Genomic DNA, 15,833 nt, shown 5'->3' with positions numbered 1-15,833 from the left:
CCATTTCCTTCTGGTCCTTCAGCCCCCTGAGATCCCCCCTTTTTCCTGATATCCTCACCATGAGTGAACCCCTTCAAGCCTGGGAACCTCTCCCCTGCCTCAGCCGTCCCTCAGGCTTGCTGGTCCCACCGTTTCTGTTTCCCTCCCCTCCCAACCCCCTGAATTACACCTGGTCATGAAGGGGGTTCCTCCTGTCCACTTAGGTGTCCAGGTTCCTGCATCAGTGCCTTGTAGTGCCCTGGTTGTGAGGAGACACAAACTCTGCATCCTCCTACCTGCCGTCTTGACTCCACCTCAGTGCTTATGCATTTTTATTGTAAGCAGTTTAAAATCGCCTCCTCCTTGGGGAGGAGACAGCCAAGTATACATTATAAACAAAAATGTGAATTTCCATTCTTGTGTAATGAAGATCAGTGGAAGGCTTACTTTACAGTTACTTTCTAGATTATGACCATTGTGTGCCATGAAGGACACGTGCATTGAAGGGAGAATCATTGTAATCGCCACTTGTCCACAGTGGCCTGAAGGTTGGAGCAGAGACCAGAAAAGCAGGTTCACGTTGTGCAAATCTGGTTTCAGGTAAACATCAGCTGTATGATTTTCTTTAAAAATCGTAATAAGGTATTCCTAGAGCTGAGGTTAGAAATTCTTCTCACTGAATATTTTAGAAACAGGTGCAAGTAGCCACCATTTCTGATCGTTGACTTTGAGTGAAGATGGCCCTTTGGGTTCCAGAATCAAGATAAAGGAATGCGGTTCAGTGAGTGGAGTGGAATCCTAAGCTGCCTGGTGTCCTGGGGCAGTAAAATAATTCATGCATCCAGCGGGTAATGCCAGGTGACCTCCTGGCGACACTGCAGAGCCAGAGGTTTGAACTGAGGGGTCCTCAGGTCCCTTTCATTCTCATTTTTATAAACGTTTTAATTTTAGTAGATTCCCCCATCTCCTTCAATAATTTCTACTGGGAAAATTAATAAAATTTATTGTACATATAGAAAAATCACAGCGTGTGTAACTTTTGGGTTTCTGCATTTATTGCCCTTTTTGTTTAGTTTGGACCAAGGAAAAGATTTTATTAACAAGTTTTAATTCCCATGGAACCTACATAATTTTGAGTGTTTAACCTTAAGTAAAAGCAGCAGTTGAGTGTTAACAGATGCGGTGACCAAGGCCATGTGCCCTGCCACTTGCTCTCTCCTAAGCTTTTCGTGGTCTAGAAAGCTTCTTGAATTGATGTTGTGTTACTTGGACGTTGATATTATCATGTCTACACTTTTAGTTTTTGGATGAAATGAATGACTTATGGTGTCCTTCCTAAATGGAGTCATTCTTTTTCCATCTCAGTGATGGCTTCATTTTTTATTTAGTGGCAAGAAGTAGCGGGTTATTTGTTATTATAGGAGTTAGTGTAATGCGGGGGTTTTGAAAGTCCTCAGATTATCAGCTGGTCCAGCTTTAAAACTAGTACAGGCGCCTGTGCAGGAGATTAGCCAGATGATTACTCAGCCTTTCCTGAAATACTTAGAGTGGTAAGAAACTTACTGACTTTTCCAGTGTTCTCATGGCAGCATCTGTATTGAAGTCAGGTGAGCCCTCCCGGTTGCTTATACCTTCAATCCCAGTTCTTTCCTCTGAAGTCATACATAACCAGTCTTTCTCCTCATTGACATCCCAGCCCAGGAAAATTTTTCTCCTCATGAGCTTTAATTTTCTTGTCTGTCACATGATTTGGTTACCTAACCAGGATTGAGGTTTAAGAACAACCCAGACAATTGTGACCTTAGGCAAAACCCTTTTCATGTTTCAGAGTATTAGTATCTTAGTTTTATGTCTGGTGTATAATGTAATGGGAAAAATGGCAGTGTGTGTCCATAGATTTGGGAACCCTGATAGGTACTTTAAGTTTCTATTCTTCATTGAACATTTATTGACTGTTCGCTATGTGCCTGACACTTGGATCTTAAGTGAATATAAAAACAGAGTAAGACAGATACCTTCTCTGCCTGATTGGGGCGTAACTTCTCTTCCCTAGATCTTTTTACTTTGAGTTATAAATGGTTTTTTAAAACTTCTGTTTTCTTTGAATTTTTTGATAGTCATTGGAGTAAAGTTGATTGACCATGTTGTGCTAGTGATTTAGTTATACATATCAACTCTTTTCAGATTCCTTTCCTATATAGGTTATTACAGAGTACTGAATAGAATTCCTTGTGCTGTATAGTAGATCCTTAGTGATTATCTATCGTGTGTGTGTGTGTGTGTGTGTGTGTGTGTATTTTTGTGTGTATATGTTAAACCCAGCCTCCTATTTTTCCCTCCCCTCCATCTTTCCCCTTTGGTAACCTTAAGTTTGTTTTCTGAAACTGTGAATCTCTCTCTGTTTTGTAAGTTCACTTGTATTATTTTTTGGATTCCACATAAAAGTGATATTGCATGATGCTTATCTTTGTCTGACTTATTTACTGTGATGATGTCCAGGTCTGTTCAAGTCACTGCAAGTGGCATTCTTGTTTGTTTATGACTAAGTAACAGTCCATTGTAATATATATGCACCACATCTTCTTCATTAATCTAGCGGTGGGTATTTAGGTTGTTTCTGTCTCTTGGCTATTGTAAATAGTTTGCAAAAAAAACATGGGATTGCATGTATCTTTTAAAAGTACGGTTTTCTCCAGATTTATGCCCAGGATTGCTGGAACATTCGGTATTTCTGTTGTTAGTTTTTCAAAGAACCTCAGTACTATTCTCCATAACGACTATTATCAATTTACATTCCCACCAACAATGTAGAAAGGTTACCTTTTCTTCACACCCTCTCCAGCATTTATTGTTTGTAGACTTTCTGATGATGGCCATTCTGACTGATGTGAGGTGATACTTTAATTAGTTTTGATTTACATTTTTCTAATAATTAGTGATGTTGAGCATCTTTTCATGTGTTTTGGACATCTGTATGTCTTCTTGGGAGAAATCTATTTAGATCTTCTGTCCATTTTTTATTGTTTTTTTTTAATATATTGAATTGCATGAGCTGTTTGTATATTTTGGAAGTTAATCTCTTGTTGGTCAGATCATTTGCAAATGTTTTCTCCCATTCTGTGGATTGTCTTTTTTTTTTTTTTTTTTTAATGATTTCCTTTAAGTTTAATTAGATCCCCCCCGCCTTTTTTTCATTACTCTAGGAGGTGGATCCAAAAAGATTTTCCTGCAATTTATGCCAAAGAGTGTTCTCATATTTCCTTCTAAGACTTTTATAGTATTCAGCCTTACATTTAGATCTTTTATCCATTTTGAGTATATTTTTGTGTATGGTGTTAGAGAGTGTTCTGATGTCATTCTTTAGGCGTAGCTGTCCAGTTTTCCCAGCACCGATAACTGGAGAGACTGTCTTTCCCCCATTGTGTGTTCTTGCCTTCTTTGCCATGCATTCATTGACCATAGGTACATGGATTTATTTCTGGACTTTCAGTCCTGCTGATCTATAAGCCTGTCTTTGTGCCAGATACCATATGGTTTTGATTATTGTGTCTTTATAGTATTGTCTGAAGTGAGAAAGCTTGATCCTGCCAGCTCTGTTTTTCTTTCTCATGACTGCTTTGGTTTTTTGGGATCTTTTGTGTTTCCACATACATTTTAAGATTTTTTGTTCTAGATCTGAAAAAATGGTATAGGTAATTCAGTAAGGATTGCATTCAGTCATTGGATAGTATAGTCATTTTGATAATATTGTTCTTCCAATCCAGGAACATGGCATATCTTTCCATCTGTGTCATCTTTGATTTCTTTCATCATTGTTTTATAGTTTTCAGATTATAGATCTTCTGTTTCCTTATGTAGGTTTATTCTTAGGTGTTACTCTTTTTGATGCAATGATAAGTGAGATTGTTGCCTTAATATCTCTTTCTGATCTTGTGTTGTTAGTGTATAGAAATGCAGGAGGTTTCTGTGTATTAGTTTTGTATCCTGCAACTTTACTGAATTCATTGATGAGCTCTAGTAGTATTCTCGGGCATATTTAGGATTCTCTGTGTGTGATACCATCTCAGCTACAAGCAGGGACAGTTTTACTTTGTTTCCAACTTGTATCCCCTTTTTCTTCTCTGATTCTTATGGCTAGGTCTTCCAAAACTGTTGAATAAAAGTGGCAAGAGTAGACATCCTTGTCTTGGCCTTGATCTTAGAGGAAATGCTTTCAGCTTTTCACTGTTGAGAATGATGTTATCTGTGTGTTTGTCATAAATGGCCTTTATTATGTTGAGGTAGGTTCCCTCTGTGCCCACTTTCTGGAGAGTTTTTATCATAAATGAGTGTTGGATTTTGTCAGGAGCTTTCCCTTGCATCTATTGAGATGATCATCTGGTTTTCTTCAGTTTGTTAGTGTGGTATATTACACAGATTGATTTGTGAATATTGAAAAATCTTTGCATCCCTGGGATAAATCCTACTTGATCATTGTTGAATTCAGTTTGCTAGTATTTTGTTGAGAATTTTTGGATCTGTGTTTATCAGTGATACTGGCCGTGATTTTCTTTCCTGTGATATCTTTTCCTGGTTTTGGTATCAAGGTGATCTGGCCTCTTAGAATGAGTTTGGGAGTTTTCCTTTCTCAGGAATATTTTGAAATATTTTCTGAAGGACAGATGTTAACTCTTCTCTAAATGCTTTCTGTAATTCACCTGTGAAGCCATCTGTTCCTGGACCTGTGTTTGGGAGCTTTTGGTTTTTTTAATCACGGTTTCAGTTTCATTATTTGTTATTGGTCTGTACATATTTTCTGTTTCTTCCTGGCTCAGTCTTGGAAGATGGTGCCTTTCTAAGGCTTTGTCCAGTTCTTTTAGGTTATGCCTTTTATTGGCAGACACCTGCTTACAGTAGTCTCTTGTGATCCTTTGTATTTTATGGTGTCTGTTATAACTTTTCCTTTTTCATTTCTAATTTTATTGATTTGAGCCTTTTTCATTTTTTCCTTTTCTGGTTAAAGGTCCATCAATTTTCTTTATCTTTTCAAAGAACCAGGCTTTAGTTTTATTGATCTTTGCAATTATTTTCTTCATCCCTGTTTCATTTATTTCTGACCTGATCTTTATGATTTCTTTCCTTCTACTTTTTTGGTTTGTTTTCTGAAGTAAGATTGTCTTGCTTTGAACTTCCTTCTTGAAACTGCTATTGCTGCTTCATGTCGGTTCTGGATCGTCGTTTTCATTTTCACTTGTTTCTAGGTTTTTTGCCTGTTCAAAATAAAATAAACTTGTAGTCTACTTTTATTCCTCTGAATGTTTTTAGTTTTCTTATTGATTTAGTATTTAACAGTATGTCTTTGATTTGCAGATATATGGAGTCTGGGAGTGATCCTTTTCATGCTGGTGTGTGGGCAGCCACCCTTCCAAGAGGCCAATGACAGTGAAACGTTGACCATGATCATGGACTGCAAGTACACAGTGCCATCCCACGTGTCCAAAGAGTGTAAGGAGTAAGTGCAAATAATGAAAGTACATGTGCATCTTCGTTCATTTTAACTTTTGAACCCTTTTAACCTTCTACTCTTGGTAAGGGTGTTCTGGGAGTTAACCCCAGAATATGATTTGAAATTTAACGTTGGAGAACATAATGTGTTAGTCTGTGTTTCAAATAAGCTAGTTTTCAAGAAACGCATTATATGCCTCCTCGGCCTCCAGGACTGGTGGGTTACTTTCACTTGAAGAATTGCAGTAAGAACTACTTTCTGTTTTTGCTCCTGGAATTATTTAAAGCTCCAGAGAAGAGTTAGGGGATTTGCTTTCCTGAAATAGACTGTCAACACACCTTTTTTGGGTTTACAAAGTGTGCCTCATTTTATTCTTGTACTCCTCCCTGCGGTTGACTAAGAGCTCTGTTTGGTTCGTGTGACTATAGGAAGAGTACATGCAAGCTGATTATTTGGGATTTAAAGTACTATATATAGCACTGTGATGTATATAGTGATAAATTCATAATGAAATAAAAGAACTGTTGGAAGTTCAGTATTTCATTACTTTAAAGTTTTTAGTTTCTCCCATCATTATTTTTATATGAAGGAAAGTCTGATAGTTTGAGGAATCTTCTCTGCAAGTGGATCCCTATCTTAGGCCATAGTTAAGAACTTAGGAATTCAAACTCTCGAGATTCAAATACTAGTTTCTCCGTTTACTACTGATGTGAGAATGGTGGAACCTGCCTTACAGGGTTATTGTGGAAATGAAATGAATTAATGTATATAAAGCTGTAGCTGAGTCTTAGCACATAAGTAGCACTCAGGATGAGTGTTGGTGGTGAGTACCACCGTCGCCATCCTTATGCCCTGACTGCCACTGTTCTCTGTCCCAGGAAGCAGGCTGCTGTCTGTGGCTGTATGTTGTGTGTGTGTGTTAGATGTTTGTCTTTCAGGAGTGTCTTCATAGCCCCTTCTGAGAAAAAACAGAGTAAGGTATTTTTATGATGACATATATCATTCAGAAGAACGGATAAAATGTATATGTGATAAAGTGAGCACCTTTGTACCCAGTAGCCAGCTCAAGAAAAGAAACAGTTCTAATATTTTAGAAGCCTCTTCTTGGCATCTCCTTCTCAGAGGGATTATCTTTAAATAATCATAGGACCAGTTTCTCCTTTTTCCTGTGTCAGTTTTGCTGAGTTTTGTTTTTTAAGGAACTTACCATTTTATCTAAATTATCACATTTCTTAGCCTCAAGTATTCATAACATCCTCTACTTATATTTTTAAAGCCCATAGACTAGTGGGTTTGCTGTCCTTTTTTCATTCTAGTATTGACTTTTTTGCCTTCTTCTATTTTTGCTTTCTCTGTTTTTGTCTTGATCAGGCCTGCCTGATGTTTGTTCATTTTAATGTTGCTAAGAGCTGTCTTTTGTTTTTCTTGATTTACTGTTGTATTTTTTTGCTTGTTTGTTTTATGCTACTGATATTCTTTTGTCGTGTTGTTTCCTGCTACCTACTTAATGGGCTAGTTCTTTTTTCCATTTTCTTACGTTGACTATTCCATAAATTTTTCTTTTCTAATGTAGTAGTTCAGCACCGTTTTACCTGCATCCCGCTAGTTTTGATTTATAGTCCTTTTGTTATTCAGTTCTGATTGTTGTCTAGTTTCCATGTGTTTATCTAACCCATTACTTTTAGAAGGATATTTTAAATTTCCAAATGTGTAAGAGTTTTACTGATCAGCTTTTTGTTATTCATTTCTAACTTAATTGCGTTGTGATCTAAGGCTAGAGTCTATATGGTACTAGTTTTTATTAAATTGGTAAGGCTTGCTTTTGGATTAGCATGGAGTCAGTTTTTGTAAATAATCCTTTTATTCTGGAAAAGAGTGTACACTTTCTAATTGTTGGGGTCAGACTTCTTTATAAATCCTTAAGACTAAGCTTGTTAATTATACTGTTCAAAATTATTTAAATCCTTTCCTAGTTATTTCACTGCTTAATCTACCACTTGGTGAGATATTCTTCCACTGTGTAGAAAGGTATCATAAGCAAATAAAAATATTTATTACCCCCATTAATACAACACACTCAGCTTATTATTTTGTACTTGGAAGTCTGTCAGTTTTTGCTTTTGGTGTTTTGGGGGGAATAGTATTACATCCAGACAAGTTGAAAACTGTTGGGTCTTCCTGGTGAGTTGAACCTTTGCATCACTGTCTCTCTAACAATGCTTTGGGCCTTACAGTCAGTCTGTGTCATCTAGTTGTAGCTGATCACACCAGTCTTCTTTTGGTTAGCAGTCATGTGCTATATAGTTTTCCGTTCTTTAAATCTTTTATTGTCTGGTTTTTAGGTACATATTTTGTTTTAGCAACTAGGAGCTAGAATTTTGATTGATACCATCTAACCATGTGAGCATTTTGTCTTTTAGTTGGAGAGTCATTCGATTTATTATTGTACTCACTGATAGATGGAGATGTATTTGAAGTCTGCATTCTTAATTTGCCATCCTGTCTTTAAGTTCTCGCAGTGGAACTTTGTTTCCATTGCATTTTTTTTTTTTGATTGGGAGGTCAGGTTTCTTGTAAGTTATAGTCCCCACACAAAGAATTTGTATTCGCTTTCCTCCTGGTTACCCAGGGGCATTTCCACCCTGAAACCTCTTAAAAGTAACCTTTTCACTGTGTGTACCACACAGATTTAGTGTCATTAATTTGGACCACAAACCTGTGTGAGGACCAGCTTGTACCTAGAAGTTCGTAGAAGAAACTCCCCTGTCCCCCTCCACAGCAGTGTTGAGGCAGGCAGGTTTCCATCTTGACGTCTTAGCAGGAGACGTGTTTCTCACCTCTCATTCCTCCTCACGCTGAAGCTGGGTCCCAGCTCTTTGCTATGTTCTGGTTGTACTTCTCACCTTCGGGAGGCTCTGCACAATCATTATATTCTGCGTATATTCTGCTTTGAGTTACTCAGTGCAGAAGCAGGAAAAATCTGAACAAGGCCAGCTTTGTCATTTGCTCCCAAGAGTCTTACTTTTACTCTATTTTTACTTGCTGAGTAGTTCGTCCATCTCTCCGTCCTTCTATCTTTTCTTCCCTTCCTTCATCCTTCCTTCCTTCTTGCCAACACAATGCCCTTAAACAGAATATATGTCTAAAGGTAGATGACACTTCGGTCGCTTTGATCAGGATGGTCATTCATTCTTCTGGAAACAAGTTAGCTCAGCACCCTGCTCTGTGTTGCTGGCTGTTGTATCGGGTTCTGGAGCCACTGCCCAGTTAACTCAGGGGCAGATGTTGATGTCTCGTGTTAATCCTAGATGATAGGAAACTGCATTTGTGTGTTTGGCTTCATTCTATCTGGTGGTTACGATTTTTTATTCTGTGAATCTGATGGCACCAAATTTGCTTCATTCCCATCAGCCCCACCATCAGCACTGGCGAACCTAATGAAATTGATGGTATAAGTTTAGGAAACAGTTTTGAAAAATACAGTAGCTCACCATTACTCATCCCTGCCAGGACTTTGCTTTAACAATGGACTTACCTTCCTTTCCAGCCTGATCACACGAATGCTGCAGAGAGATCCCAAGAGGAGGGCCTCTTTAGAAGAGATTGAAAACCATCCTTGGCTTCAAGGAGTGGACCCTTCCCCAGCCACGAAGTATAACATCCCGCTCGTGTCGTATAAAAACCTGTCAGAAGAGGAGCACAACAGCATCATCCAGCGCATGGTGCTCGGGGACATAGCGGACCGCGACGCCATCGTCGAGTATGTCGGCGCTCGCCAGCACAGGGCCGAGGGGCTAGGGTTCTTGGGCTGGGCCCTTTATTTTATAAAATAAGATTGTCTTAAAGTTTTGTTAATTTATTTATTTTTGGCTGTGCTGGGGCTTCGTTGCTGCGTGGGCTTTTCTCTGGTTGCAGAAAGCAGGGGCTGCTCTCTCGTTGAGGTGCATGGGCTTCTCAGATGGTGGCTTCTCTTGTTGAGAGCGCAGGCTCCAGGACTCTTGGGCCCAGGCTCAGGAGCTGCGGTGCATGCCTTGCTCCGAGGCATGTGGGGCCTCTGGATCAGGGAAGGAACCCGGGTCTCATGCATCAGCAGGCAGATTCTTTACCTCTGAGCCGCCAGGGAAGTCCTGGGCTCGCTCTCACTGTGTCCGGGCCTGTGGACGTGGTGTAACGGCTGGAGTTCCCAGTGGGCAGGGCTTACGTCACTTATCTCTGGAGCTCCTGGCCCCGGGCCTGGCTCATGGTTTTGTTGTCTTTTGCTTTTATTTTTTGTGCTAGTGAACGAGCAAACCGTCGCTAGTGGTGTCAGTGGGTCCTGTGGCTGCTCTCCCTTCTCACAGAGGTGAATTGGAGCAGACTGTTTTGTGTCCTGGTAGCTGCGCTGTCCATTGCTGGGTCCTCCTAACTCCTGGGTCTCCCTCTGGTCCCCACAGGGAAGCAGGGGCAGCACCCCAAGTTCTTGAAATCAGGAGTTGGCCTGTCTGTCGTCGCACATTTTCATAAGTAAGGGTGTAGGGGCCCACAGCCAAGCCCGTCTGTGTGCACGTTACCAGAGTCATCGTGAGAAGGACCATACGACGTAATGAGACTTAGAAGATTTTACTGTCTGGCTTTTTAGAGCCTTTGCTACAGTAACCTGGAGCCCATGAGATGCACACATTAGTTATATTTTTTAAAAACCAAAGCCAGTTTTTTATAAACTATGAAGTTTGAAATCAAGGATAATATAAAGATACAGTTGCTTTAACAATGATTCATTTCTCTAAGAGGTCCTGTCTAAAAATATGAAGTGTTTTGCCAAGTCAAAAGTAATTTAATTCGTTGGGTGAAACAGTTGAGGATGATGGAACGAGGATATACTCTGGGGGGCTGCCCTCAAGGGGGCCACTCTGGCCTGGCTGAGTGCTCCGACCCAGGTGTCTGACTGCCGGGAAGAGGCGGATGCAGGCTGGATGTACCACTGCAGCGGGCGGGCTGTCAGGCTCAGCTCCCGGGTCTGGTCCATGAGAAGGGTGGTGTCTTTATAAAGGATGTGCATCTTTAGGGTGTACTGGAAAGAAGAATTTATAAGAATAAACTCAGGCTCATGGTTTTGGTTTAAGTACAAATATCTGCAGGTTTCTGAGTGTGTTTTGAGTTTTCACAGATTGACCCGCAGCTACTGAAATGACCTAAACAAATGGAGAAGAGCAGGACACTTGCTCTTTTTGCCAAGGATACTCACTGTAGGAATGTGTAGAGAATGACTTTTCACTTTTGAGTGGATAAAAGGCTGTTTGCATCTCCTTGAATTGGCTTGAATCTTAAATAAATACATGCAGTGGAGTCCTGTAGAACTGTTTAATTTAGGTAAATTCAATTATAAATCCAAAAGGAGGGACAATTTGAAGCCTCAGGTCTTCCCAGCTGTTCTCAGGCTAGTCTTGCCTGCTGCCCACATTATGAGCAGCTCCTCATTGTAGGATGCTTGCCGAATTCAAAGACACATTTGTCCATCCCCTTAAGACAAGCCCACAGCTTTATCTGGTGCTCAGTTGAGGAAACCCTCCGAGAAGCCATTCTGGTCCCAGATTTCCCCTCGATGTCTGGCTTCAGCATCTCTCCACGTGGCCCTGGCTGCCCTCCTGAGCTGCGGCCCCACCGTCTGTTTTATGGGGAGCAGCCCCTGTATTGCCTTCCCAAGTGCTCCTTGTGTAAGTTCACTAATACACAGGGGCCTGAACAGCAGCATCGTGTGTTTCCGGGCCTTGTGGATCCTCGGTCGTACACCCCTCCAGTGTCTATCCACGGCGGGCGGGGGACGGGGGCGCTGGCTGCCCAGTGGGCATGTGCCCAGCAGTGCCAGCCACATTGAGGACTCAGCACTACTTTTGAGGTGGACGTACCAATTTTATTTTATTCATAAATTTTATTCAAAGAAGGGGCTAATAACATGCTTTCAATAGATTAGTCATGCGTTAGTGTCTGAAAATGCCAGGAAATACCTAGTGTAAAAGGAAGAGCTTTTTCTAATTTTTCTCACTGATACTCGTGTTTGAGTGCACATTCATATAACTCAGTTCATAATTCTGTTGGAAGCAAGTAAGCCACTTTAGTAAACTTGACGGACATTAAATTTTTAGATAATGTATACATTCTTAGAAAGTTCATTATCTTTTCTTAAGCATCTAAAACTGACACCAGCTCAGTTGCCATCAGCATTTTGGGTTTTTCCTACTAACCGAGCATTTTTATGCAGTTGTTTCTTAGAGTTTTAAGAATGATCTACTACCAGCTTTAGTTTTTTTTTCGCCTTTTGTGGGGTTCCCCCCCACCCCTATAATTTTAAAGAATTCCAGGTCCTTGGATTTCATTTGGTTTTACTTAAAAAGCAAAAACTCAGTTGTGTTGTGCAAAATCAGACCTGCTAATGCGGCTTCTGCTCTCTCTCCCTTCCTTCCTCAGGGCCCTGGAAACCAACAGGTACAACCACATCACAGCCACTTACTTCTTGCTTGCTGAAAGGATCCTGAGGGAAAAGCAAGAGAAAGAAATACAAACCAGATCTGCAAGCCCTAGCAACATCAAGGCCCAGTTTAGGTGAGAAAAAAATCTTCACTGATTTTAGTAAGTTACCGTTTTGAAATAGCCACCTTTTCCTCAATGTTTCCTAAGTCTGGGGCGAGAGGATGAAGCAGTGACAGCCTCGCTGAGAGGCCCCGTGTGGGCTCCCCACGGGAGGGAGGGGCCGGGGTCCTTAATCACCGGGGCCGCCCTCCTCTCCTGGGCTCCGCGGGGACATGGGCTGTAGCTGCTGGCCTGGCTGCGAAGACGTCTGTGCAGAAGCGGCTTCAAGCTAGGGGGTGTCTGTCGCTATTTCTGTTCAACTCTTCCAGATCTGACATGTAGAGATGTGTCATTTTCTTTTAAGTTTTATTACGGGAACAAGGCTGGGTTTTCCCTCAGTATCTGGAATAATTTTAGAAAGCCTACGGGGCCTCTCTGTGGCATGATGTTATCTCAGGATCGCAGGAATATGACAGATCAGCTAGTTGATTTATTAGCTACTTCACCTTGGGAGTTCATCTAACCTCTGACTTGGCTTCCTCATCTGTGAAATGGGTGGAATAATGCTCTTTGCTCCTTGGGGGTGTCATTGGGATAAACAAATTACTATCTGTGCGAGGTGGTCTGAACCGGCCTGTGTGTTCGCTGTCGCCGTTGTGGGCGTCCCCGCCGCGTCATCTTCGGCAGAGCAGGGGCCGCGCGCGTCTCCGCTGTGTTTCCCTTCCCTTCCTTCCCCAACTTTTTCCTGCTCCTCCTCTCCCGCTACCTGCCTACTCTTCTTTTTCTTCTACCATATTAGCTTTCCATTTAATATCAAAACTTGGGAAGGGTTACAAAAGGGTTACTTTTGTCACCATTATGAAAATTTATTTAGAATTTATCTTTGTTCAGATAAAATAATGAAATTATAGTGGAATTAATAGTGATTCAGAAACAGAAGGATGCTCTTGATTCTTAGTAATTCTCTACTTGTACATCTAACTATATATGAACATATGTGTATGAATATGTAATAATAAATTACTGTTTTAAAGAAGAGTACCATTGGATTTTAAATTACTTGCAGTCAGCTTGCCACGGGTAGGTTGTTGCTTGGGGTGGCGCGACAGAGAAGAGACAAGAAAACATTCCTGGGTGACCAAAGACTAAATATTTGAAGTTTAGTTTAACTGGAAGATGAATTTGGTAGCTTCATTTATATCCTGGATGTTTTCTTGCATAACGAAAACCAGGCACTCTGTCTGATGTCAGCTTGGGAAAGGACTGGGCCCCAGGGAAGGTGGGAACCTTGCACGTGGGACAAACCAGGAGGAGGTCAGTGAGCGGTTAGGGTCAGCCCAGCCCTGACCCGAGCCCTCCTGTGTGAAGAGCAGCATCACCGCGGGCCTGGGCTGGAGCCACTCCAGTGTTTGGGAGAAGGGAACATTTGCAATTGAACTGTTTTATTTTCAGTGGGACAGAACTCAATCTAAAATTGATCAGACAGGTAAATGAATTAAAGTGGCTTTACTTTATTATAGAAATTACACAGCCAGCAGTAGCTATAAAGAAGTATCAGCGCCTTCCATGCAGTCTCCTTTTACCCAGCTGGGGATTAGGGAGTGGAGGTGCTGTGGGGCCTGTCCTCCTCCTGGGCCCTGGCCTGCTGGCATGTGGTAGATGTCTGCTGACTTGCCTTGTCTTCATTGTCAAAACCCCGGACCCTAACTCAGTTCCATTGCTGGGTGCGCCTCAGGCTCAGGGTGACCTGTGCAGAAACGTGGCCTGAGACAGGAGGCTGGTGTTAAGCGGCTGAGTTAGCTGTGGGTCCCTGGGTCCAGCCAGGGAAGGCCTGCCTGGAGAGGGTCCATTCTTTGTGTCCTGCCAGCATAGGCTGGAAACACGTGCCCTCTGCCTGTACGAGAGCCTTGAGAGGTCCTCCAGGAGCCGACCCTGTCCGTGGGAACTGTGCCGTCGGTGCAGCTCGTTGACGATTCTTGGTAGCAAGCTTTCTTGTCTCTCGTTAAGATAAGCTGTGATTTTCTCACAGTGTCATGCTTATTTAGTCTAGCACAGCATTGGACCCGGATATGTTCTTCATAGATGTGAGCTATTTAACCATCTGATAACTCATGTAAATAAGAACCATTGGTTCAGAGTGATGGTGGAGTGGCCGGTACAGCTGCAGGGCTTTGCCTCTTGTTTCCGGGTGGGTTCTGTTGTGGGGGGAGGAGAGAATCCCCTCCAGTCTTTGCCCCGCCCCCCTCGAGAGGCCTGGCTGTGGCTCTGGGGGGTCTGACGTGCCTCCCACCACAGGGCCACCCCAGTGTTTGCTAGGGTGACATTTTGAGTGGTTGCTCTTTGAGGAATATATCCTGAAAGGAATGTTGGGTGCCATTTCTCAGGGCCCAAGGCTCACCTGGAGTTGGCACAGTTGTGTCGTGAGGACAGAGGACTTGTCCAGAGACGCTGCTTGACCTCAAAAACATTGAACACTCAGCTTCTGTAAACTACCAAGCAGTGAGCAGCAAACAGGCCCACTCCATCCTTGAGAGGAGGAAGCTCTGAGCTGGGGAAAAGAGGTCTGCAGTAAACGCCTATGGGTTCTTGTAAAGCTACAGCTTGGATGGGTTTTACGTCTGGGATAGCAGTTGGTGGGAAGCGCAGTGTCGGTCTAGCTGTGGCTGTTGCAGTGTCTCTGGTGTCTCTTCTCCTGGGCAGAGGGCCCTTGAGAGTTGCAGATGTTTATTCAAGAGAGGCTAGAGACCTCACTTTCAAAAGTTGTCCTTGGGCTACCAAGCAGTGTTCTTACTACTTGGGTGACTCTGGATTGGGAGTAAAATCAAAGTTCAAATAACAGTAGATTTTGCTGTGCAGAACTCCTGTGTGGTCATTAAAAAATATATATAGAGAGAGAGAGAGAAAGAGAGAGAAGGAGCTTATGGGGTGCATAATTTAATTGCTGAAGAGATTTATATGTGCCAGTATTCACTGACTTTGCTCATCAGTAGTTTAAATCCATTAAACTATTTTTATTTTTTTACACACCAACTTTTTACACCACCCTGTAAAATCTGGAGGACTAGAAATTGCAGGTGAATTTTTTAGCAATAATATATACCTACAAAGATTGTGATCTAAGACCAGAAGGAGCAGAACCTGTGTTCAGGTTTGACTCTGGCGATAACTCCCTTGCACTTTTAAAAAGGCTTTTCTTGTGGTGTAAAACACTTATGTAGAAGAGATGTTTGCCCCCTTCTGACAGCTGTGATGAAGTTCTCATTTGGTCACGAAGCCCGAACCTCAGCCCCATGTGAGCACATACTCTAGTGTCCTCGCAGTGCCTTCAGGATGTTGAGAGTTTGCAGGGCTGCTGCTGCTTTTTGTTGCTTTCGTTTTCTTCATGTCTGTGGCTTTCCTCCCAGTGTTTTATATATAAGGTACTTGAGTCAAGTCTACGTATTATTTCATAGCTTTTCCTTTTTTTTTCAATATAGGCAGTCCTGGCCAACCAAAATTGACGTGCCCCAGGACCTTGAGGATGACCTCACGGCCACTCCTTTGTCCCACGCGACTGTCCCTCAGTCTCCTGCCCGGGCCACCGACAGTGTCCTCAACGGGCACAGGAGCAAAGGCCTATGTGACTCGGCCAAGAAGGAGGACCTCCCCGAGCTGGCGGGGCCCGCGCTGTCCTCGGGGCCACAGGCCGGCCTGAAGCCCGCGGCCAGTGGGCGGAAGTGCCTGTTCCGGGTGGAGGAGGATGAGGAGGAGGACGAGGAGGACAAGAAGCCCATGTCCCTCTCGACCCAGGTGGTGCTGCGCCGCAAGCCGTCCGTGACCAACC

The 15,833-nt window shown here is 42.5% G+C and overlaps 1 protein-coding gene across 1 annotated transcript in view; it reads left to right on the top strand.

Annotated features, from left to right (window-relative positions):
• SNRK (SNF related kinase) overlaps positions 1 to 15,833 on the top strand; it is a 66,429-nt gene that overhangs the window by 47,078 nt on the left and 3,518 nt on the right. The window contains 4 exon segments of the mRNA XM_010842157.1: positions 5,329 to 5,470; positions 9,012 to 9,224; positions 11,909 to 12,043; positions 15,487 to 15,832. Of these exon segments, the coding sequence (XP_010840459.1) occupies positions 5,329 to 5,470; positions 9,012 to 9,224; positions 11,909 to 12,043; positions 15,487 to 15,832 (836 nt within the window).

This window comes from Bison bison, unplaced genomic scaffold, assembly GCF_000754665.1.
Source record: "Bison bison bison isolate TAMUID 2011002044 unplaced genomic scaffold, Bison_UMD1.0 scf7180017864171, whole genome shotgun sequence".
In the NCBI taxonomy this organism is placed as follows: domain Eukaryota; kingdom Metazoa; phylum Chordata; class Mammalia; order Artiodactyla; family Bovidae; genus Bison; species Bison bison.
Note: the sequence above shows the minus strand (reverse complement) of the source record. Positions and strands in the feature narration are given on the sequence as shown.